This window comes from Myotis lucifugus, unplaced genomic scaffold, assembly GCF_000147115.1.
Source record: "Myotis lucifugus unplaced genomic scaffold, Myoluc2.0 scaffold_313, whole genome shotgun sequence".
In the NCBI taxonomy this organism is placed as follows: Eukaryota; Metazoa; Chordata; class Mammalia; order Chiroptera; family Vespertilionidae; genus Myotis; species Myotis lucifugus.
This window is the reverse complement of record NW_005871361.1, coordinates 621,568-643,730: the sequence shown is the minus strand read 5'-3', so window position 1 is coordinate 643,730 and position 22,163 is coordinate 621,568. Positions and strand designations below refer to the sequence as shown.

The 22,163-nt window shown below is 46.2% G+C and overlaps 2 protein-coding genes across 10 annotated transcripts in view; one reads left to right on the top strand and one right to left on the bottom strand.

The window, feature by feature from the left end:
* Positions 1-10,360, top strand: part of PPME1 (protein phosphatase methylesterase 1) — a 66,503-nt gene extending 56,143 nt beyond the window's left edge. For 2 of the 9 annotated variants that reach the window (XM_006100452.3, XM_023764050.1), the window contains exons 12-14: positions 492-556; positions 1,055-1,122; positions 2,811-4,027. In XM_006100452.3, the coding sequence (XP_006100514.1) occupies positions 492-556; positions 1,055-1,122; positions 2,811-2,829 (152 nt within the window). In that variant the 3' untranslated portion in view covers positions 2,830-4,027. Of the gene's footprint in view, positions 1-466; positions 557-1,035; positions 1,123-2,810; positions 4,028-5,672 lie in introns of those variants that run through there. The other 7 variants (XR_002832069.1, XR_002832070.1, XM_023764054.1 and 4 more) reach the window with 7 other exon arrangements.
* Positions 10,361-12,759: 2,399 nt separating this feature from the next.
* P4HA3 (prolyl 4-hydroxylase subunit alpha 3) overlaps positions 12,760-22,163 on the bottom strand; it is a 44,356-nt gene continuing 34,952 nt past the window's right edge. The window contains 6 exon segments of the mRNA XM_023764045.1: positions 12,760-13,402; positions 14,390-14,486; positions 15,612-15,680; positions 16,752-16,814; positions 17,755-17,914; positions 20,084-20,148. Coding sequence (XP_023619813.1) covers positions 13,332-13,402; positions 14,390-14,486; positions 15,612-15,680; positions 16,752-16,814; positions 17,755-17,914; positions 20,084-20,148 — 525 coding nt within the window. The 3' untranslated portion in view covers positions 12,760-13,331.

Below are 22,163 nucleotides of genomic sequence, written 5' to 3'. Positions count from 1 at the left end.
TTTATTTCTAGGAATAAATACTATTTCATCCTCCTTTCCTTCTGTGTAGGCTTTTTCTCCGTGGGAAGCCTCCCTGAATCCCTATTTGATTACAAAGCCCCCTTTCTTACATTATTCCAGTTCCATGTGTGCAGTTTAATCATAGGAACTACCTGTTGCATTAAAATGTTGTTCCTTGTGTTTTGCTCCCCCACTAGACTATAATAAATCTCCTGAAAAAAGGAAACCGTTTCTTCCTATATGTCTGGCCTGAAGTAGATATATGTACATTAAATAGTTGCAGAAGGAAAAAGTGAAAGGAAAATGATTTGTCCAAGATTACAATTATAGATATTACAATCCTCCTCAAAGGCTTGGCAACTGAGTCTAGAGTTTTGGGGAGAGAGGGAGGGAGAGGTCCTGGGCTTCTGAAATGTCCTATGAGGCTGCAGAGGTGGTAAGGAGAGAGCCATTTTTGTCTCTGAAGTTGCCTGGATTTGTTTCTTCTCCAGGGAAGTTCCAGATGCAGGTCCTACCTCAGTGTGGCCACGCAGTCCATGAGGATGCCCCAGACAAGGTGAGCCCAGTGCTGATGACTGAGAGTTGTGAGGACCTCTGTGAGAGTAACCTTGGGTCTCACAGAAGATAGAACATAGCTCTAAATCAGTCTGTGTTCCTGCAGCTGTTTCTGTGGGGCCTACACAGATGCAATGCCACCAGCTCCCAAACCTCTCTCTGGCAGCTGCCAGTGGTCTTGGCTTTCTGTGTGTGGGCTGAGAAGTTACTGGCACCCTGCTATTTTATCCTGGGATCCTATAGTGAAGATCTTAAGCTCCACTTCTCCATTACCTCCAAAAGCCAGATGGAAAAAGGGATAATTGGGGTAGAAACTGCTCCCTAAATTATACTAATAGTTCGGAATGAGTCTCCTACCCTAGCAGTACCAGGTCATTGTGATCTCAAGCTCCCAAGACCTGTAGGTCCCGTGAGTTCACTATAGGGTCTGACCTTCCAGCAGAAGCCCCCAGGACCTCTAAGGCTGAGGCCCATGGCTAGGAAAATCTCTGTGTTCTAGGTAGCTGAAGCTGTTGCCACTTTCCTGATCCGGAACAGGTTTGCAGAGTCCGTCGGTGGATTCCAGTGGTAAGCAGTAAAAAGGTTTAACCAGTTAACTGCCACGCATCCAAAACGGGAACCATCCCCATTTCTCCCATATGTTCTGGAATATTTACAAATTTAAGTTACCATAATTTTCTTTACAAACCCAGAGATGTCACTAACAAGTCTGATTTTAAAATTGGGCGACCATAGTTGGTAGGTGAGGTTTCCGGCTATAGACACACATGGCGGGTGGGGAAGGTCCGCTGCTTGAGTCTATAGATGCTTATGGTGTACAAAGGATTAAGGAGCCCAAAGTGTTGGCCAACTCCAACAAAAAGATATTTGCAAAGTTGTAACTATCTCTTCAAAGAATATTTGCAAAGTTGTAACTATCTCTTCCTTAAACCCTGTCTGGTTCAGTCACCATGCCTTCCTCAACACAGAGCCCAACATGTGTGTTTCTACAAATGCTATTGTTTGTTTGTCTCTCTGGTCATGGGTTGTTGCTGAGCTGAGATTAAATTGTCCCTCACCACTCTACACCCCACCCCCATGTGCACTTCTTATTGAGGTGGCCCTTCTCTAAGGAAGCTGGGATGGGCATCAGTCCTTTCCCAGGCTCTTAGAGAGATCTGCGGAGGAAGGCTGGGCAGGCCGTGGAGGCTGAATAGAGACCCAGAATAGGGTATTCAACCTCAGCACTGTTGATACTTGGGGCAGGTAATCCTTTGTGTTGGGGACTGCCCTGTGCATTATAAGAGGTTCCACAACATGCCGGGCCTACGTGCACTAGAAACCAGTAGCACCCTCTTGAGAATTCAAACGTGGTATTTTGTGGAAGAGCCTAGATTTTAGCAAATGTCCCTATGTGGCTCGCGAGCTGCAGTTTGCCGACCACTGGTCTAGAGAGAAAAGGATGCCTCTCTGCTAGGATGTCCTTCATCTGATTAGGGAGACACAGTTGGGCTCTTTGTTGAGGAGGAAGAGAAGCATGGTGACCCATACCACACGGTCTTGGCCACACCTCAAGGAGCTCCTCGTCTGTGCTACAGAAGGCCCCTGATACCTCACAGAGCCCACAGCCTGATGAAGGTCCAGGGAAACCCGTTCCCCACCCTCAGGAAGTTTGAAGAAGAAGAAATGGCTTTTGTGTTAGAGAACTTGGAATACCAGGGCCTGGGAGGTGAGGGTGACAGGGCAGGGTAGGCATTAGAAATGATGACAGGAGCCTGGCACAGTGAGCCACATATAAGTGACTCCCTTATGCCAAACAGGCGACTGACCAGGAATCAAAAGTAAAGACTGAATTTCTCTTAATAAGCAATGTTTGGGGCCCTACCAGTGGTCGGCAAACTCATTAGTCAGCAGAGCCAAATATCAACAGTACAATGATTGAAATTTCTTTTGAGAGCCAAATTTTTTAAACAAACTATATAGGTAGGTACATTGTTATTAACTTAATTAGGGTACTCCTACGGCTTAGGAAGAGCCACACTCAAGGGGCCAAAGAGCCGCATGTGGCTCGTGAGCTGCAGTTTGCCAACCATGGCCCTAGACCGTTTGGAGCTTTTGTCAAATCAGCAGTACACTGAGAGCAGACCCTGTGTACAGCCCTGAATGAAGCTGTGGGAGGTGGGACAGATCTGCAAGGTCCTTGCTGGTCATCAGGAAGGGCATACTCGAGGAGGCAGGGTGACATTTGTTTTCCCTTCTCTTTCTACTCTTCACAGTGTGTTTCCTGGCTGTTAGTGACCTGCTATCTGTCCTTCCCTTAACATTGAGCTCTGTTGTAAATACATCGCACCAGAGGCCACTGTGATGCCGCTGTCTCCTCCTCACCATCCTGCCCGACCATGTGACACCGGCTTCCTATAGATGGGCATCTCCAGATATACAGACCCTTTTGTGTATTTCTGTTGAAAGCATTGTTTTTCAGGGCCTTTGACCAACATGAGCCTCCCTAGTCAAAGGTTCCCAGATCATACCCCTTCCCTGTTCAGGGTTTGCCTGTTCTCTCTGCCTTACCTAGGGTAAAGCCTTTATCAGAACTGCCACCTGGGCCCCTATTTCTGGCATTAGGCAGTGCACCTAGTTCAAATGTCTCCCCAGGCTCAGAGACCTCTACTCCTTGATATTGTTCTTGGCATAGTTCTGCCCTACTTCACGGTTTGGGCCATGCATAGGGTGGTCCTTATTTTTCCTTTCCAAATAAATCACCAGTCAGGTATCTTTTTATCCCAGTCTTACTCTTCCAGGCTTGGAAGACTCATAGAGTCCAGGATCCAATCCTTAGGTATAAGGAGGTGTAGTGGATAGCATCACAAGAAACCATCCTGAAAATCAGGTCCAGCCAGTCCAAGCACATGGCCTCCTATCTGGGGAGAGCCCACTGTCCCACTCCCACATGTCTGGACACCTGTCCTGGGCTGAGGCCAGGCTGCTCCAGGGACCTCTTGAGCCCTCACCTGTCACAGAGCAACCCAGGTTAAGTACAGCCCATGCACAAAGCCACAGGGCTAAAGCCTGTGCAGTTGTTTTTAAGGGTCAAATTTAACCATTTTCATAAGTGGTTCCTGGAGGTGTGCAGAGTGCCCGCTTGCTTCTTCTAGACCCACACAGCTTATCTTCAGCATTTGTGGTTCCCATGTCACTCTTCATAGAATTAGCTCAGCATCCTCAATCTTTGCCTCTTCCAGTTGCCTCATCACAGCACTACGGCCTCCCCCTGCTGCCCCAGCATACCTTTTCCAAGGGCAGGGAGGGGCAGTCTCCTGCAGCCCACCTTTTCTGTGACTGTCGTAGGTGATGCCTAGCCCCCTCCACTTTTCACCCAACAACTTCCTATCCCTTATCCTGCTGCACGGTCTGGAGTCTGGGACCTACTTTGTTTCTTTGTTATTTATGATCTTGTTAAAATAAATATCTCCCAGCCTTTATTGATATAGTCTCTCCATGAAGTTGTCCTTATTTCTGCTGATATGGGGGGCAGGGGACAATTCATTGGATTTAGTTACCATAGAGCTCCAGAAATCCCTTTCCTGTAGCCCATCAGCATGATATGCTCTGCCTGTTCCTCAGGTCTGGGATGCCCAGTGGAATGGACAGGGCAGCTTCCACAGCAGCCAGGGAAACCTGGATTCCAGTCCCATCTCTTCAAATTATGTGCTGTGTTAACTTGTTCTGGAACAGGACAGTCTGCCCTCACATGACCTCACCACTCTTCGCTTCATATCTGCCAACATCCAGACTTTGTCCACAATCCAGATCATCTCCTGAGCTTAGACACTTGGGTCCTTGTACCTCCTCATCTCTCTCCCAAAAGACCAAAGGCCACTCATGTTGACCATTCCTGAAACTGAATTCACCTTCCCCCTAAAACTAACTTGTTATTTCTCCTGTGTTTCCTAGCTCAGTAAATGGTAGGTACCACCATCTCTCCAATTGTCCAAACCAGACAGCTGGAGCTCCCTAGATAGCTCTCTTACACCCATATCCAGTCTACTACCAAACCTGTTAGACCCGTGGCTCCTGCCCTAGCTGAGGCCTCATCTCTCAGATCACTTCAGTACCTTTGCTGATTCCCTGCCACAGCCCCTCCTTTGGTCGTCCTCTGCACAATGTTGGAGTCCTAGAAAGCTTTGGGCCAGGCTGCCTAAATTAGAACCCATGGCCCAGCCGTTATGGTTTATATGAGATGGCTGATTCTATACTGCAGTTTCCTCAACTGAAAGGTGGAGATCAATAGTAGGGTAGGACCATGTAAGTTAATATAGGTTAACTGGCACAGGGGAGGCACTCAATGAATAGTTCCTGTCATATCACTCCCAGATTACACTTTAAAACCTTTATCACTCAAAGTGGTCTGTGGGCTAGCAGTATCAGTATCATCTGGAAGCTTGTTAAAGATTTTGTCCCTACCCCAGACCTATTAAGAATTGATCTGTATTTTAACAAGCACATTAATCCTGAGAAGTTCAGGGTTAGATGTCCACTAAATATTTCAGGGTAAAGCATGAGCTCCCTAGCAGAGAAGAAAAGTGTTTGTGTGTGATCTCATTTCTCCCACCAATCCCTTGTGGGTGTGGGTGTGGGTGGGATCTCTTTGTGGGGCATGTGCCCTTTGCCCACAGGGGGGCAGCATGATCACATGCATGGTTCTCAGGGACACAGCCACTTTTGTTCACCAGGCTAGGCAAATTAGTCATCAAATTTTGGTGATCTAATTTACTTTACACACATCTCATTTAATTCTCACAGCAACCCTTTGAGGTAAGTGATGTTCCTTTTACAGGTAGACAGGTCCAAATTTATATAGCTTAGAAGTGACAGTGTCAGAATTCAAACCTAGGTTGTTTCCTCTTCATGCTGCCTTCTAGACAATACATGGGACACTGGGCAGAGGTCATTTTGGTCCAGATACTGGATTTAAAAAGAGAAAAAGGATGATGTCCAGGGAAATAAGTCTTCTTCAGATTTGATGGATGGAGGCTGAGAATGAATGAAATGTTTGTCCAATGTTAGGTACTGTGCTAGTCACATCTCCTTTATATGTTGTATCCTTATGACATATGGGCATTATCTCCAATTTAAAGGCACGGAAATTGAAGCTCAGAGATCTGAAATGACTTGCCCACAGCCACAGCTAGGACGTGGCAGCATCTTTGTCTACTGATCATTTCACTACACCCCAGCAGAGAAGGAAACATTCAACAACATATATTTAATGAGCACTTATTATGTGCTGGCTATAACATCCTTGAGCCTACAGATCAGCACTATGAACTCAGGGAATAAAGAAGACCCCCACTCCGCCTTTTAAAAAAATTATTTTTTATTAATCTTCACATGAGGACATGCTTGGAGCGGGGAGAGGAGAGAGAGATACATCAATTGGTTGTCTTTCATACATGTCCCAACCTGGGATTGGAACCCACAACCCAGATATGTGCTCTGACTGGGAATCGACACTTAACCAACTGACCCACTCTGGCTGGGAAATCCCTGGACCTTTTAAGTGAGGATTGCTGCACAGCCAGAAGGAGCATGTTTGGGTCAAACCAAAGACCATTCTGTCACACACACGCTGACGAATACCCAAGGAGAACTTCCTGAAAAATAGAAGGTAGGTGGCCCTGACTGGATAGCTCAGTTAGAGTGTCGTCCCAAAATGCCAAGGTTGCGGGTTTGATCCCCAGTCAGGGCATATAACAAGAATCAACCATTGAATGCATAAATAAATAAGTGGAAAAACAGCCCTCCCTCTCTCTCTCCCTCCTCCCTCCCACCCTCCCACCCTTCCTCTTTCGAATCTGGATTTAAAAAGAAGGCAGGCAGATCTAATAGAAGGGGGATCTCAAAGTTGAGAGGACTCAGACAAAGGCATGAGGGGAGCTGGCATGACTTGGTGTTATCCTCAAACCTGCTGTTGGTGAGCATTTGTTTGCTGGTTAAGCAAACCTGAGAACCTGTTCTGTGCAAAGCTTCTAGTGGATTTTGGAGACAGATACCAATACATAACAAGGCCCTTTAAATTAGCTCACGGTCTAGAGAGACCGTTACAGAAACTGACCACATTGTGCAAAGGACAAGAGGACAACCAAACCTTTGGAAACAGGTCAGAGACGGTTTCACAAAAGAGGTAGCATTTGAGTTGAGCTTTGAAGCATCATCACACGGTGGAGGTAGGGAAGGAAGGGGAATTCACTGCAGGTAGAGGCGACGGCATACTCAAGCCCAGGAGACTTGGAAGTCATTCTGAGAACTGGTAGATTCACGTGATTAGTGTGGCTGGAGTAGGAGGCAGACCCAAAGGCCTTGAGTGGCAAGAATGGGGAGTTGTTTGCAGTGAAGGAACTCTAGTATCCTGTGTAGCTGGATTGGTCTGCACCAGACGAGAGGCAGGAGCTTGTAAAGGGGCAGTTGTAGGAGTCCGTGTAAATGGCAACAGTACACTTAACTAGGACAACGGCTGCAGGGATGAGAGGAGGCGACCGGCTCAAGATTTTGGATGTGAAATGAACAAGACACCGATTTGGACAGTGAGGTGCAAGGACCCTTAAGTTGGATTCAAGGGCCTGTCATCAGAACGGGGGATAGGGAGTTAAAGGGTAAAGACATTAATAAGGAAAAAGCAAGAAGAGAGCCTACAAGAGTAGAGAAAGCAAAGGCAGCCACACTCTTCCCTGCAGGAACAGCGCGCTGTTTGTAAGCTTCCAGCCAACTCTCCTGCCCCAGCTGGCTGCCCATCAGCAGCCAGAGTCAACACATTCTCACTCTGGTTCCAAGGCTCAGAAAGTTATGTAAACTCAAGAGACTCCCTTATTCCTAGAGCTGGCTTTCTCTCCCAGCAGTTTGCTAGAAAACCCCAGCCTGTAGCCAGGCTAAACATTGGAGCCTGCAACTATCTGGTGGACGGAGGGAACAGTTAACTGAGTAGGGAACTGTGTGATGAGGGAGAAAGTGTTTTTCCTGATGATCAATGATGATGCCACAAAGCGATGACTAATCAAGCTTAGCCTAAGGACACAATACAGCATGTACCATTTATAAAGCACATTTTCATCCTTCGAGGTCTCACAGCTCCTCTGGAGTGGGTAGGGGTGGCAGATTAGCAGTGCCATCCTTCAGGTGAGAAAACGAAAGCTCTGATAAGGGAAGTGACTTGCCCAAGGTCACACAATTAGCACAGTCTGGGCTCGGATTCAAGCCACAGAGCTCCCAGGCCAGTGCACACCTTATCACTCCTACATATACCAGAAAAGAGATGGGGATGAGGCAGGTGAGAAGATTGGGGCTTGCTGACAGATACTCACTAGTGGTGACAGGCTCTCAGCCACCTACTAGCTGGGTGACCATTGGCTAGTCACTTCTTTCAGAATTTCTGGTTCCTTATCCAAAAAAAAAAAATATGGGTTGATAATCCTTAAATCACAAGGTGTCGGGAGGGTTAAATGAGACTTAAGTATTTAAAGTATAATCCAAATGTGCTTCCTGGTGAAAAGCAGGAAATGCCATGTTGCTAAGACAAAGGAATTCCAACAGGAGGGGAAACCAAGGCAAAACCCCTTAGATCCAAGGTCCACTGGGTTCACTTCCCCAGCCTCACCAAGTGGGACTGCTCCCAAGCACAACAGGGAATAAAAGAGGGATGGGGTAGAGAGGAAGAAGGGAAAGAGACAGCCTCTACTTCCCGAGGGAGGGAAAGTTGTGAGGATCTTCAGGTGAGAGACAAAGATTAGAAGCAGCTGGTAGGGAGGCCTGCCTCACTCTGCATCCGGCTCTGCTGCTAGCTGTGTGAACTTAAGGAAGTCTTTTCATTGAGCCTCCTTTCCCTCTCTTGCCTTATCTCATACTTGTTGTGAAAGAGAAGGGAGAATAAATAGCTGGCACAGAGTAGGTACAAAGGTGTGTCTCCTCCCCTAGCCCTTGGCTGATTTCACGGTGTTGCCAGAGTGTGCAGCACTCTGCGGGCAAGTGCCCCCTTCGTCCCACCCTCCCTCTCTCATGGATGCTCCCAGCTTGAGAAGCAATGCTCCCAAACAGGGAACTCTTTGAGTGGTCCCATGAAAGGGCAGTCTGTGTTGGCTGCTGTTGGCATTGCTGGACAAGGGCCCCCCAGAATCAACACCCTCTCACATCCTCCTCCTGGACAGCTCTCCCTGCCCCCTTGTGTGTGAAAGGGGACAAGTGAGGTGACAACCGCTACCTCCAAAGGCACACTCTTTCCATTGTATTCCTGGAGCCCCAACATGGAAGCCTTCAGTCTACTCTATCCATAGGGTTCTCCCCTTTCTCCCAGCTCCCATGCTCCTTAGGGTGAGCACCCCACAGCTTTCCCCTTGATTATATCTAATTCTCTATTCTCCCCCTTGGGCATGTGCTAATTTTGCTTTAAGAGCAGTGAGCAGACAGACCTCTTCATTTTCTTGGATTCTCAGGGAGCACCTAGCATGGGGCTGGTCGCACAATAGGTGTTCACTGTACATCTGTGGAATTGAGGTGATTCATTTGTGTATTCAACAAATACCTACATCCTGACAGGGTTCCTAGCCATTAGGCATTAGAGGCACAAAAGACAGACCTTTCCAAAGCCTGGGGAAATGTTGGAGACTCCTTTCAAAAGTTGTTGGCACCAAAAGATATGCTTCCAGTGGGAGCAAAGCAACCACAGCAAAACAACATGTAATGCAGACAACACAGGGCTAGTTAAGCTTTTTGGAGATAGACCTGTATTTGAATCCTGCCTCTGTCACTTTATAGCTATGTACCCTCAGGCAAGTTACACATTCTCTGTCTCTGTTTCCCTTATCTGTAAAATGGGGATAACAGTGCCCATCTCATTGTGAGGACTGAAGAAACAAATACACCTAAGTTCTTAGCACAGTGCTTGGGCTGCAGTAAATAGTCAATATGTGGTTACTAAGGATAATGATAGTAGTCATTATGTAAAGAATATGCCCTGGAGTAAAGCTTGTGAGGGATATATAATGCAATGTCAGAGCCCAGGGTGGACGAAGCTGTTAGAAAAATGGTTGAAGAACAGTACAAGAAAGAAAAAAAGAAAATTATAAATAAGCTATGCCCCAAGCCACGGTCAGTCCTACTTATAATTAGCTACCTACCCACTAAGCGATGTTGGGGCCCCTCAGCCTCACCACTTTGTTGAAGGACTAGTCAGTTTCCCAGGGCATAGAAACTCATGCAAATATAAAAGAATAAGGTCTTTCCACTCTCCGCCTGTGGTGCAATGAAGGGACGTAGCTTTGAGAGCCATCCAGTGGAAAGAGCACTACTGAGGGAGTCAGAAGACCAGGTCTCAGGCCAAGCTCTGCTTTGTCATCCCAGGCAGGCCACTAACCATTCTGGACTTGCTTTCTACAATGCCTGCTCATCTTTCTTCCCTGGTAGGTGAGGCTCAAGAGAAGGGACGCTGAAATGATTTTAAAACTAACATACTGGCCAAAAGTAAGGTGGTACTATTTGTAGCTCTAGGGAGAGTCATTCCTCCCCACCCTACTCCTCTTTCTGCGCCTCTACAAACCCTTCCCAGGACCGCCCCATGTCATCAAGACTTGGCCAGCCTCTCCTTACCCTGAAGCCTCGGTGCTTTGCTCCTGTCTCCACCTATAACTACGTTGTCTTGTGATGATCTGAGGGTCTGGGCAGGGTCGGCATGGAATTCTTTCCATTCCTGGTGTTCCTAAAGGCCTGGCACTGAGCTCGCACCTTGGTAATGTCATTTGAATAAACAAATGAGGCTATCACAACTATCCCAGCCACAGTGACCCCTTCAGCTCTTAATTGAAGCATTCAATAATTCATCTCTTATTGCATGCAACATTTTCATATCGTGTTTCACTAACATTTAACCCCGGATGAATGTCTCATCTCCCTACTAGCTGACTGCATCCAGCACTTCTCACTCCCACAGCACACCTGGGCTTGGGCCTGGGCCTGCGAATGCTCTGTAAGTCATCGTTGCTTCATTTGCAGCCAGACAGTTCTTGAATATCAGTCACTTGGATGTTTGAAAATTGTCACCTCTTAGATATTGCGAGAGTAGTGGTTCAAAGCACAAGGTTTAGAGCCAAACTGTGGGATTATAGCAAGTAACCTAACTCTCTAACTCTGTCTTCTTTTAAAACAAGGATAATAACTGATCGACCTCATAGGCTTGGGGTGAGTGTGAACTCATCAAGCCTTTAAAGTTTCATTAACTCACATGAGCCCTTGGAAAGGTGCCTGTCACATGGGAAATTCATCAACTTCACCACTGCTGCTGTTAGCTCGGACCCACCCCACCGTGCCGAGAAGGCCCGGGTCTGATCCCTGCAGCAGGGAAGAAAGCGGAGCCGTGTTGCCCACAGACAGCTTTCTGCCTCAGGCCCGTTGCTCTGGAGCAGGAGGAGGCAGGTGGTCAGTGTAGCAGAACATGCCACATCGCTGCTCGGGCATACTGATTATTTTGAAAAACAGCAAATGCAGAGGGAGACTTTCTCTGAACTGCTTATCTGCCTAAAGACACATCCTCCAAAAGGAACGCAGTGGTTATGAATTCCCCCCCACCCCCCCTGGGAGTTTCATCAAGCAGGAAAGATTGACTCATCACAGGAGAGGAGACTAGAAATGGACACCACACCCAGACCAATGATTGCAAACTATCATACCTCCTTCCCATCTATTCCTCTAAGGGCCCACTCATCTTTTCTAAGGAGGCCGACATCCTCCCTCCCCTTTCTCTATTCGGATGGTAGTTAAGCCTGAATTCCCGACACCGAGGGGAGTTACTCATTTCCAATTTATGCGTGTTTCCTCTGGTTAATCTGTTAATTGCAGAGGTCTCAGCTACGAACACAGAAGGTACAGGGAAAATTATTTTTCCTTTCCTACATAAAAATAACTTAGTAAGATGATTTCCAGAACCCAGGCTCACTCAGCAGAAATACTGGGATGTGAGCAGACGCTCACTGAGGCTCTGTAGGAAGCAGTGCATCAGCACATCAGAACCCTAGGTCTTGGGGGCTGCAGAGCTCTGGGAAGCAGAAATCGTGACGTGCACGGTGCAGGTTGGGATGGAGGCCGCAGTGTCTCACCACCCAGTCATTTCACTGTGTGGCTTCTCTGTCAGCGAGACACCCCCCCCCCCTCCCCGCCTATTGAGGAGCTTGAGCCAAGGCGCCTGGACTGTTCTCTGTGCACAGGTGCTCAAATGCTACAGTCACCCATCAACGCAACGATGGCCCATGCTCGTCCTTCCACTGGGAAATGCTTCTCATTAAAACTCTGCCTGTTAAAATTCTACCCGTCCCCCAAAGCACAGCTCAAAGGATGCCTTCTTATTCATTTATCCAAAATGTTTGCTAAATGCCTACTTATTTCAAACCAGACCTTCCTCTGGGGACACCAAGAGGAATGAGGAGCCCAGAGTGTAATGTGAACAGCCAGGCAAATAAATACTGAAATTCAGTGAGCTCAGAGCTGTAATAGAGGCATTTACAAAACATAGTGGGGTCTTAAAGCACTCATCCTGCAGGGAAGGCAATTGGCCACAATCAAACAAATGAATCAAATAATTTCAATTTGAGAAACTTGTTATAAAGAAAATAAAAGTAGTTAATCTGAAGGACACTGGCTAGAAGGCTGGGTGATCAGGGAAGTCCTCTCTGAAGTGACATTAAGCCAAGAGTGAAATGATGAGAAGAGCTTGGCCAGGGAGGAGTTGAGGGAGCTGCAAATACAAAGGTCTGGAAAGCAGGAATGGTGCTGAGGGCGCTGAGCATGGTGGTTTTGAGGAATAGAAAGAATGTCATGTGCCCAGCCGGTATGGGACAGTGGTTGAGCATTGACCTATGAACCAAGAGGTCACCGGTTCGATTCCCAGTCAGGGCACATGTTGCCTGGGTTGTGGGCTCGAACCCCAGTGTGGGGTGTGCAGGAGGCAGCCGATCAATAATTCTCTCTCATCATTGATGTTTCTATCTCTCCCTCTCACCCTACCTTCCTCTCTGAAATAAATAATATCTTTTTAAAAAAAGAAAAGAAATAATGTTATGTGTCTGGAACGGAGTGAGAGGGGAGTGGTGGAAGGTGAGCCAAGTTGAGATTATGGCATAAATAAAAAGTTTGCATTCTGCTTCTTTCACTCAATATTATAATGTAAGAATATTCTCGGTGTGGAAATGATTTGTAAACCTTTTTAATAACAGTATTTAAAAATTGTCATACAAAAAAGTTGCTTTATGCTTTAAAAAATTATCATAGGAAGTGCACTCCTGATACGGAGATACTGCTTTCTTAGGCTTCAGCACAAGTCAGTGGGCTGAAGGGCAAAAAGCTGTGGGAGCCGGCCAGCCCTTCCTGCAGGTGTCCTCACTGCACTTATGGGACCCTGGTGTCAAGGTTCAAAAAGGCAAAAGCCCCATGTACCAAGCCCCAGAGACCATTGATATATCCTGTTCCCAACAGAGATCTCTGATCTCCAGAAACCTCTCTCCAGCCTTTTGCCCCACCCTTTGTATTGTCCCTTCTACTGTGCCCATGCCTGGAGCAGAAACAATGTGAATGGTTTCTCAGTGAATTCTCAGGTGAGCCCTGATGAAGACCACTTCCCTGCCTCCCATTCGCAAGGAACACAGTGCTGACAAGGCCCTCTTCCAGAAGGATGCTCTCCTTTCTCCTCTCCAGTCCCTCGCTTTGGCTTCTGGCTTGCCTGGAAAGCCATGGGACTTCATCGACTTCTCTCTGCCAACATGTTAGTCTTCGGGGCTTGAGCTGCAGGGTCTGCGGAATTCCTGCCCATACTCGTGTATCCACTTGTTGGCCACTGGGGGAGAATGGGGAGGAAGAGAGCAGGCTCAGCAGAGCGAACAGTGGCAGTGCTCACCACAGGGTTGCACCCTTAAATTCTGCACCCAGGCAACTCACTTGCCTAACCCCCTAGTCCCAGTCCTGCTACAGACTAGACCAGCCGTGGACAAACTACTGCAGGGTCTGCGGAATTCCTGCCCATACTCGTGTATCCACTTGTTGGCCACTGGGGGAGAATGGGGAGGAAGAGAGCAGGCTCAGCAGAGCGAACAGTCCATCCATGCTTTTGTTCCGGCCCTCCGGTCCAGTTTAAGAACCCATTGTGGCCCTCGAGTCAAAAAGTTTGCCCGCTACAGACTAGATGTTGCTTCTAGCAGAGATAAATAGCAAAGAGGACATTGATCCCTAGGAAAAGTCCTGACAGGCCCTGTCTACTATAGATGAATTTTCAAACCTGTGGGTTCTGAGGTCAGTCATCTTTTATTCATGTAGCTCCTAAGAGCCCACCTCCCCCATGGTGCCACTCCAGAGTAATGAGAGAAAAGGGTGCCCCTTCCTGGCAGTGTCCATCTCAGCATGAGAGTCCCTCTCCTTTTTCTGTATTCAGAGCTAAGTCCTATTGGACACACATATTACATAAACACATCCCCTACCTATTTATCTCGTCCTTGTTTGACCATCCCTTCATGGGGAGGCACTGAATGGTTCTCCCTGGGATACAGGACTAGGACTCAGCACCATCTGTCTCCTCAGCCATACTCAGGAATCCAGGCCCGTCTGTCAGGTCAGTAGCCTTTACTGACACCTGCTCTGTGACAGATCCCTGCCCTTTGTGGGCTCCCGATTTGTTGGGGGCAACTACCCCAGAGTCTGATCATCTCGCTATAACGTGGCACTGCAATGAAGCTTTTAGAGTGAGAGGACGGCTATTTTCCATCCACCCCTATTTCACTTCACTATGAACCCCTCACCCCATTCTTACACCCAGAAAGGCAGGCCTTACCCCACTTATCTCCCACCAGGACAGGACAGCCAGCATGAAGTGTGTCACCATCCCCTTCACCACTCTTATGCAGGTTCCACCAAAATAGTGCAGCATTCTGGAAACAAAATGACCCCAACCCCAGTCATTCCTTGGGAAGCACATGACTGAGAACAAATGCATGCATGTCATTACATGAAAGCCTTCCATGCAGGTTGGGGGCAAGGCATGCATAAAATGGCACAAAGTGGCATAAGCTGCCATTCATTCATGCATGCATTTGTCCTTTATTGAGGGCCTACCCTGCTTCAGGCCCAGAAGATGCAGAGACAAATCATGTCCAATTCTACTCTAAGGAGCTCACAGTCTTTTGGGACAGACAGATTTAAAAACAGACCAGGACAAGACAGTGTGATAAGTGCTAGGAGAAAGGTGAGTATAGGATGTCATTGAATCGCTGAGGAGATGCACACAACAAAAATCCACAAGGTGGAATAAAACATTCCTCATACAACTAAGAACTTAATCCAGACACCCCTCCTTAGGCTCTCACTAATAACACCCCCGGGGAGCCAGCATTTTCACACTCCCCAATTTATCAGGAGGACGTTGAGACCCAGGGGCTTTAAACAATGCAACTAAGAAGGAACAAGGTCAAGACGCCAAGTCCAGTGTTTGGACTCCAAGTCATATGTTCTTCCTCCATACCCAGCGTCCCCCTCTATACTTCTATAGACTTACTTTAACCTTCACCAACCCCTGAGTATTCGTAGATACCTGCATTTACTTAATGGATGCTTTGTGATGTGCAGGGCACTGTGGCAAGTGCTTTATAGGCACAATCTCATTTATTTGTCCTAATTTCATTCCTGAATTTAATAAGGGCTGCCATCCCTGATTGATTGATTGATTGACTGGTCTAAAATTTGGGGGAAATATTCATTCATGATCCGAAGATTAATAAAAAACAGTTCTATTTTATGTTCTATTGTAATAGAGAAGTTCTACTATAATAGGGAAGGCAGACATGGAATTGTCTACTTGTAATATAAGTGTAAATAAAAATAGAGGCACAATAACGTGGTCATCAAGACTGAGGGATTATCTTTGATTCTGGGAATCACGGAAAGACCTCTTCTTGTCCCTACCCCCTCGGAATAAGCTTGCAAGCACAGACAACATGAAAGCTAGAATGTTAGTTCTTCACCTTACAGCCATCTGTTGGGACCAGATCCCCACTCACCTTGACCACAGGCATGCTGAAGTTGGCATAGATGAAGGCTGTAGCTCCTCCAGCTTCCACCGAGCTCAGCTGAAACACCAGAGGAAGAACCAGAGTTGAAAGAGCCCCTGACTGCCCTACTTGGCCCTACCTGACCTCGATGTCATTTCTGCGTAGATTCCCTCCCCTGTTCTCCTGTTCAAATCTGAGAGAAATACTTACGGAAAGACAATTACCCAATTTAGGAATTAAAGAAGCCTACTCAATGGGTGTTTGCCTGCAGGGCCACAGGAGGAAGGACATTTAGGAATTCCCCCTTTCTTTACTCTTCTAGCTACATTAACATCCTTATTGAAGGCGACAATAAGTAGATTCAAACTTTGAGACCCTCAGAAAGAAACACTGGTTATATCACAACCCAACACACACACACACACACACACACACACACACACACACACACGCACACACACCCTGAAATAGTAAATGTTTCATAAAATATTCTTACTACATAAGATACCCTCTTATTTTCCATTTCATTTTATTCTCTTCTTGTTCAGAATTCTTAAATACTGACCAGATCCACTAATGCAGTGGTTCTCAACCTTCCTAATGCCGTGACCCTTTAATACAGTTCCTCATGTTGTGGTGACCCCCAATTTCATTGTTACAAATTGAACATAATTAAAGCATAGTGATTAATCACAAAAACAATATGTAATTATATATGTGTTTTCCAATGGTCTTAGGCGACCCCTGTGAAAGGGTCATTCGATCCCCAAAGGGATTGCGACCCACAGGTTGAGAACCGCTGCACTAATGGGTCATGACCTGTGGCTCACAGAACACTGCTTAGACTATAACAATTAGTTTTGAAAGTTGGGCATCATAGGATCTACTGATTGCATCTTTCCCAGGTCACTCAGTCCTTCTCTAGGTAACCTCAGCTAAGGCGTTTCACCACCATATTCTAGAATTATGGATGTGCTTTCTTAATATGAAGAGTTTTGTCTTGATTTGCACTTCTTTGTATCTCCTAGAGACTTTTCAGCTGCAAGTATCAGATAAAATCAACACCTGAAATTGCTTTGAAAACCATAAAATAAGAGAGAGACATAAATAGTCCTTAAGTAAGAAGCCCTGGTTCAAAGCCAGACTCACATAGATCATAAATGTTGCAACTCGGTTCCCAGACTTCATTCTGTACAGTGGGCTGGTTGGTGACTGAGACAAAAATAAAACATCATTATTTTATGCAGTTGGCACCAGAGTGACAGCCAGGATTCCACCATAATACAGGGAGGAGAAAAATGGGGGTGTCACAGGTGGGATATAGTCTTGAGTTACACCTGATCGAATTTGTGCCCATCTGTGCTTTTTGGTACTCAATGTACTTTTTTATTACTAATTTGTTAGACACTCATAAAACACAATTCCTTGCTAGTAGTGAAAGAACTGTATGAGGGGTTAATTGCACCTTCAGGTTCTTGGTGGAATAAATAAATTAACATATAAAATATTACAGATAATTATTCTGTAGTAATACCAAGTCATAAGACTGGAGTTCCCAGTTATATGTTGAAAAGACATACCCGTTTTTTTTGTCATAGAACAGCTTAGTTAAGATATAATCTACATATTATGAAATTCACCCTGTTTAAGTGTACTATTCAATGACGTTCAGTAAATTTTAACAGTGTGCAACCATCCCACCAATCCAACTTGAGAACACTTCCCTCAACTGAGTTTCCTCGTCTGTTTGCAGTCAATCACCACTCCCACCCCCAATACCGGGAAACCACTGATCTACTCTCTGTTCCTTTAGTTTTGCCTTTTCTAGAAATTTCATATAAATAGAATCATAAAATATGTAGATAGAGTGATTGGAGGAAGGACAATCTTCCCTGGGAAGTGCTCGAGTGAAGCAAGATAGGAGACTGACAGGTCACATTCTTCTCCCCACTAGCAAATGAAGGAGAGGTGGATGGTGGATATAAGAAAATGGGTTACCAGAAATCAGCCTGAAACGAAGGCTTTCAGATCTTCCTGGAACAAGAACCTTCACTTCGTTTTCCACAGAAGTCCTATAAGAGCTCTGCCTCAGAGAAATAAATGACACTTTGGTTCTCCACCCCAGGAGATTGGTCACTGACCCCGTAGTTACCGTAGCATGGTCAAAGTGGGGCTCATAGTGCCCTCCGATTCCGTAGTTCACCACCTGGAGATACTCTGCGTAGGGAGGCTGGACATCAAGGCCTGTGAGGGCAGCAATGCGATGGTCAAGGGTGACCAGCATTGGGTCAACGGTGTCCTTCAGCCAGGCACTAAAACAAATCACAGGTTGGAGCACTAGTGATCTCATGCCAGAAACTATTACTAGTAAATATCTGTGAATGAATGAATGAGAGATGTCAACTGCCAGAGGAAGGAAGACAGGAAGATAGATGTAGATGCCGAATTACCTACTGGCTCCTCATGCTAAGTCTACTATGCTTCACCTCAACATCCACACATTCATTCATTCAACAAACATTCTCTGAGGCTTCTCACTGAATGCCAGGCCCTATGCTAGGTGCTGTGAAGATTGAAGAAGGCTCAAAGCATGAGGAGCTGGGATACAAAGAGGAAAAAGACAAAACCCTGCCTTTAAAACTGCTATGTTTCAGAGACATGTCAACAGCTGCATGCAATGGGAAAAGCTTTGGATTCAAAGTAGTAAGAGCAGTCCCTGATCCTCCGTGTGACCTTATGTCAGGCACTTAACCTTTAACCTCTCTAAGGCTCACTGTACTCATCTATGTAATGGGGATGATAATAATATCTACTTCATAGACTTAGGAAGATTGTGAGAGTCAATGCATATGAAGATGATTTGTAAGCTGCATGCGAGTGATTGCAGTAAAACAGAACAATCTCTGCTCTTCTGTCCCACTCCAAGACAAACCAGGATAGATCAAAGGCCAAAGAGCAAAGTTCAGTCTCTTTTCCTGAATGTCTTGTTGAGGTTCTGATAAAGTGGAGGATTTGGGATCAGAATGTAGGTCCCAAGGAAGTGAGTGCAAGGGAAGTACTGTGCTATATGCTCTTAGGTTTAAAAGATACCCAAGACAAGGCTGTTACATCAAAAAGCTCATGGGAGAAGATACACAAGTGTAACTGAGTACAGATCAAGGTAGAGTGAAAAAATGAGAACTAGTCTTTACAGTCAAGTGCTGGGGAGCACAGAGGAAGAAGACCTCATTCTGACTAGAGCACTGCGGTGAGACGGTGACAAGCGGGCCAAATTTTAAAGGGTGCATAAAAGTTAAGAGATAGAAAAGACATAGGGGTATTCCAGGATGAAGAAACAGCATAAGTACAGACATGGAGGGGTGACAATCGTGTGTACAGAAGTGAAAACAAGAACTATGAGACAATGCTGAACCAACAGGCTCATGTTGGAAAACACAATGGACACCGTGTTCAGAAACCTGGTCTTCACTTTGTGGGTAATGGATGGTCAGTGAAGGTTTGTGGGAGGAAAATGACTTGGCAAATAGGAGTGCAACGGTGACCTTTGAGAGACCAGTTACAGTGACGCTGTGAGGACAGAACCAGAGTTCCAAGGGAGGCAGAGTGATGGGAAGGAAGAAGAGGTAACGAGCATCTCAGTTTCTTTACCTGAAAAGTAAAGAGAAGACCTACTGCCCTAAAGATTAATTTTCTCTTTGACACTGGAATGTCAGAAAGGTTAGAAACGCAATGAAGCTGAGGTCATATGTGTCTTCCAAAGCTTAGAGGATAATTCCTAATGCGAAAGATTCCTAAATGGACCAGACCCAATCCCTCCCCTCACTTCCCAGACAGCAAAAACTCTCCACCCAGCCTGAGGTCTGGCCTCTGCCCAAGGATGTGTCATCTCATCTCCATGGCTGTGATGGGGACCCTCCTACTGGATCATCAGTCTTGTCCTTACAGTGTAAATAAGGCGCTGCAGTGGGGGTGGGGGGACAGGGGTGGAAGGAGGGGATCGGCTGGGCTCTGGCAGCTGAATCTGCTCCTCTAGTGAAGCCTTCATGTCCAGAGATCCCAGTCATCCTTCTTGCCTGAACGCTGGCAAGTCATGCTTTGAATATGAGTCAGGATGTGGGAATGGAATCTTGGAAAGTCAAATTACAAAGAGGGATGGGACCGAGTTCTCTGGAAAAGCAATCCTGGTTAGAGCAACTACACACTTATTTTTTTGGTTAGGGCAAAGGAGCTTTTTCAAGTGTTTCCCCATGGCTCCTAGTTAAGTCCTCGGACCATATAACGACCTGTGAGAGGCCTTTGGGGCAGGGGAGTAGCCACGTCTCCTGCTCAACAAGAATGTACAGGTATCAACACCAACTAGAGGTTCTCCGGCAGCATCTCCAATGGCACCGAAGGGCTGCTGCTGGCCTTCAGCTGAGCCGCTGGCCAGAAGGTAGGCGGCAGGTATGGCCAGAGTTCCAGACAAGGAAGGACCCTCTTACCTTTTGCTAATGCGGTACTCCACGGGTAACTGCTTTTCGCCGGATGCCACCACAGATCTCTGCAGCTGACGGGAAGAACATAAGAGAACGTCCAAGTGGTTATGATGCGGAGGGAAGAGCTCCGTCATTGCCATAGACATGCTTCCCCCCCTCCCCCAACATAAACCTAACAATCGCCAGTTCCTCCCAATTAAAGGATATTTTGCACAGGATACTAATTTAGTAATAGCTATCGATCTTGAAAATAAGAAGTGACAAAAATCTCAGAGCTGAAATAATCTTTAACACTGAGTCTGGTAGACAGTAAGCGCTCAGTAAAGGTCTGTTGAACGGAAACACAGTGATAGTCTAATCCCTTTTGCATCCACACGGCTGTGAGTTCTGTAAGAAAAAGAACTGTTTCTCACTCCTCGTTGTATCCCAGTGTCTGGCACAGGGCCTGCCCGACGGTAAGCACTTAGTGTTTGTTGAATTAAATGAACACCTCTAACAGAAGGAAACTTTCTACCTTCAGTGGCCGCCTATTCCTTCCGAACAACTCTAACAAAGGCCCTTCCTTACAGGGAACCAAAATCTGTTTGCTACAACTGCCCTGACTGGGGGGAGGGGACCAAACAGGTTTAAAGTCACTAATTTAACTGAATGTTTGGACATAAAATTTACATTATTTATTTTTATTTTTTGTTAATCCTCACCTGAGGATAATTTTCCATTGATTTTTAGAGACAGTGGAAGGGAGGGAGGGGGAGAGATGGAGAGAGAGAAAGAAACATTGATGTGAGAGAGACACACTGACTGGTTGCCTCCTGAACGTGCCCCGACCAAGGCCAGGGAGGAGCCTGCAACTGAGGTATGTGCCCTTGACCGGAATCAAACCGGGGACCCTTCAGTCCATGGGCCAACACTTTATCCACTGAGCCAAACCAGCTAGGGCAGGGGTGGGCAACCTTTTTGTGAGTGCGTGCCAAAACCAGCAAAATCTCTGACTCAAAATTCTTCTGCGTGCCAACCCTAAACATGTTACGCCTACTTGATAGCTCTTAAGGTATACGTATGTGAAGAACCTTGAAGAAATAATAAAATTCATTCGAGCGACAAAAACACAGTATATGATGATGAAAAATACATTTATTTTTTAATGTATACATGTACACTGATAGTCCGACAGAAAACTTTATGACTCCGTTTGATATTATCAGTGGGACTTTTGCTGCTGCATCACTGATGACAGAGATTTTACATCAGGTTTATATTTCGTGACCTTCAGAGATATGCACGAGCTACTCCTTTCATCCGTCAGGCTACTCCTATTACGAGACTTAACAAAATTCATCACTCAGAACAAAGATTCACAATTGTAAATGGAAGATTATAAGAGAGGGTTTCGCGTGCCAGCAAAAGTTACTGGCGTGCCATGTTTGGCACGCGTGCCAGGGGTTGTCCACCCCTGAGCTAGGGCTACATTATTTTTTATATTGATTTTGAGAGAGAGAGAGAGACATTGATGTGATGTGATATGGGGATCGAACCCACAACCTGAATATGTGCCCTGACTGGAAATCAAACCCACCACTTTTTGGTGTATGGTGCTATGCTCCAACTGAGCCACATAGACCAGCCAGGGCAACATTATTTTCTTTCTTTTTTTAAAATATATTTTATTGATTTTTTACAGAGAGGAAGGGAGAGGGATAGAGAGTTAGAAACATTGATGAGAGAGAAACATCAATCAGCTGCCCCCCACACACCTCCTACTGGGGATGTGCCCGCAACCAAGGGACATGCCCTTGACCGGAATCGAACCTGGGACCCTTCAGTCCGCAGGCCGACACTCTATCCACGGAGCCAAACTGGTTAGGGCGCAACATTATTTTCAAATAAAGGGGGTTCTAATTGCAAAAGCACTGTACCAGGAATAGAAAGAAAAATAATGTTTATTTTTATGATGATGCATTTTCTTCTGCATCTGTCATCAGAATATCAGCTTCATGAGGGCAAGGACTTGGTCTTCTGTCAGTGCTGTACCCCCAGGGCCCAGAGAAGGCCTGGAAGGGAGTGGGTGCTCAATACTGGGGAGATG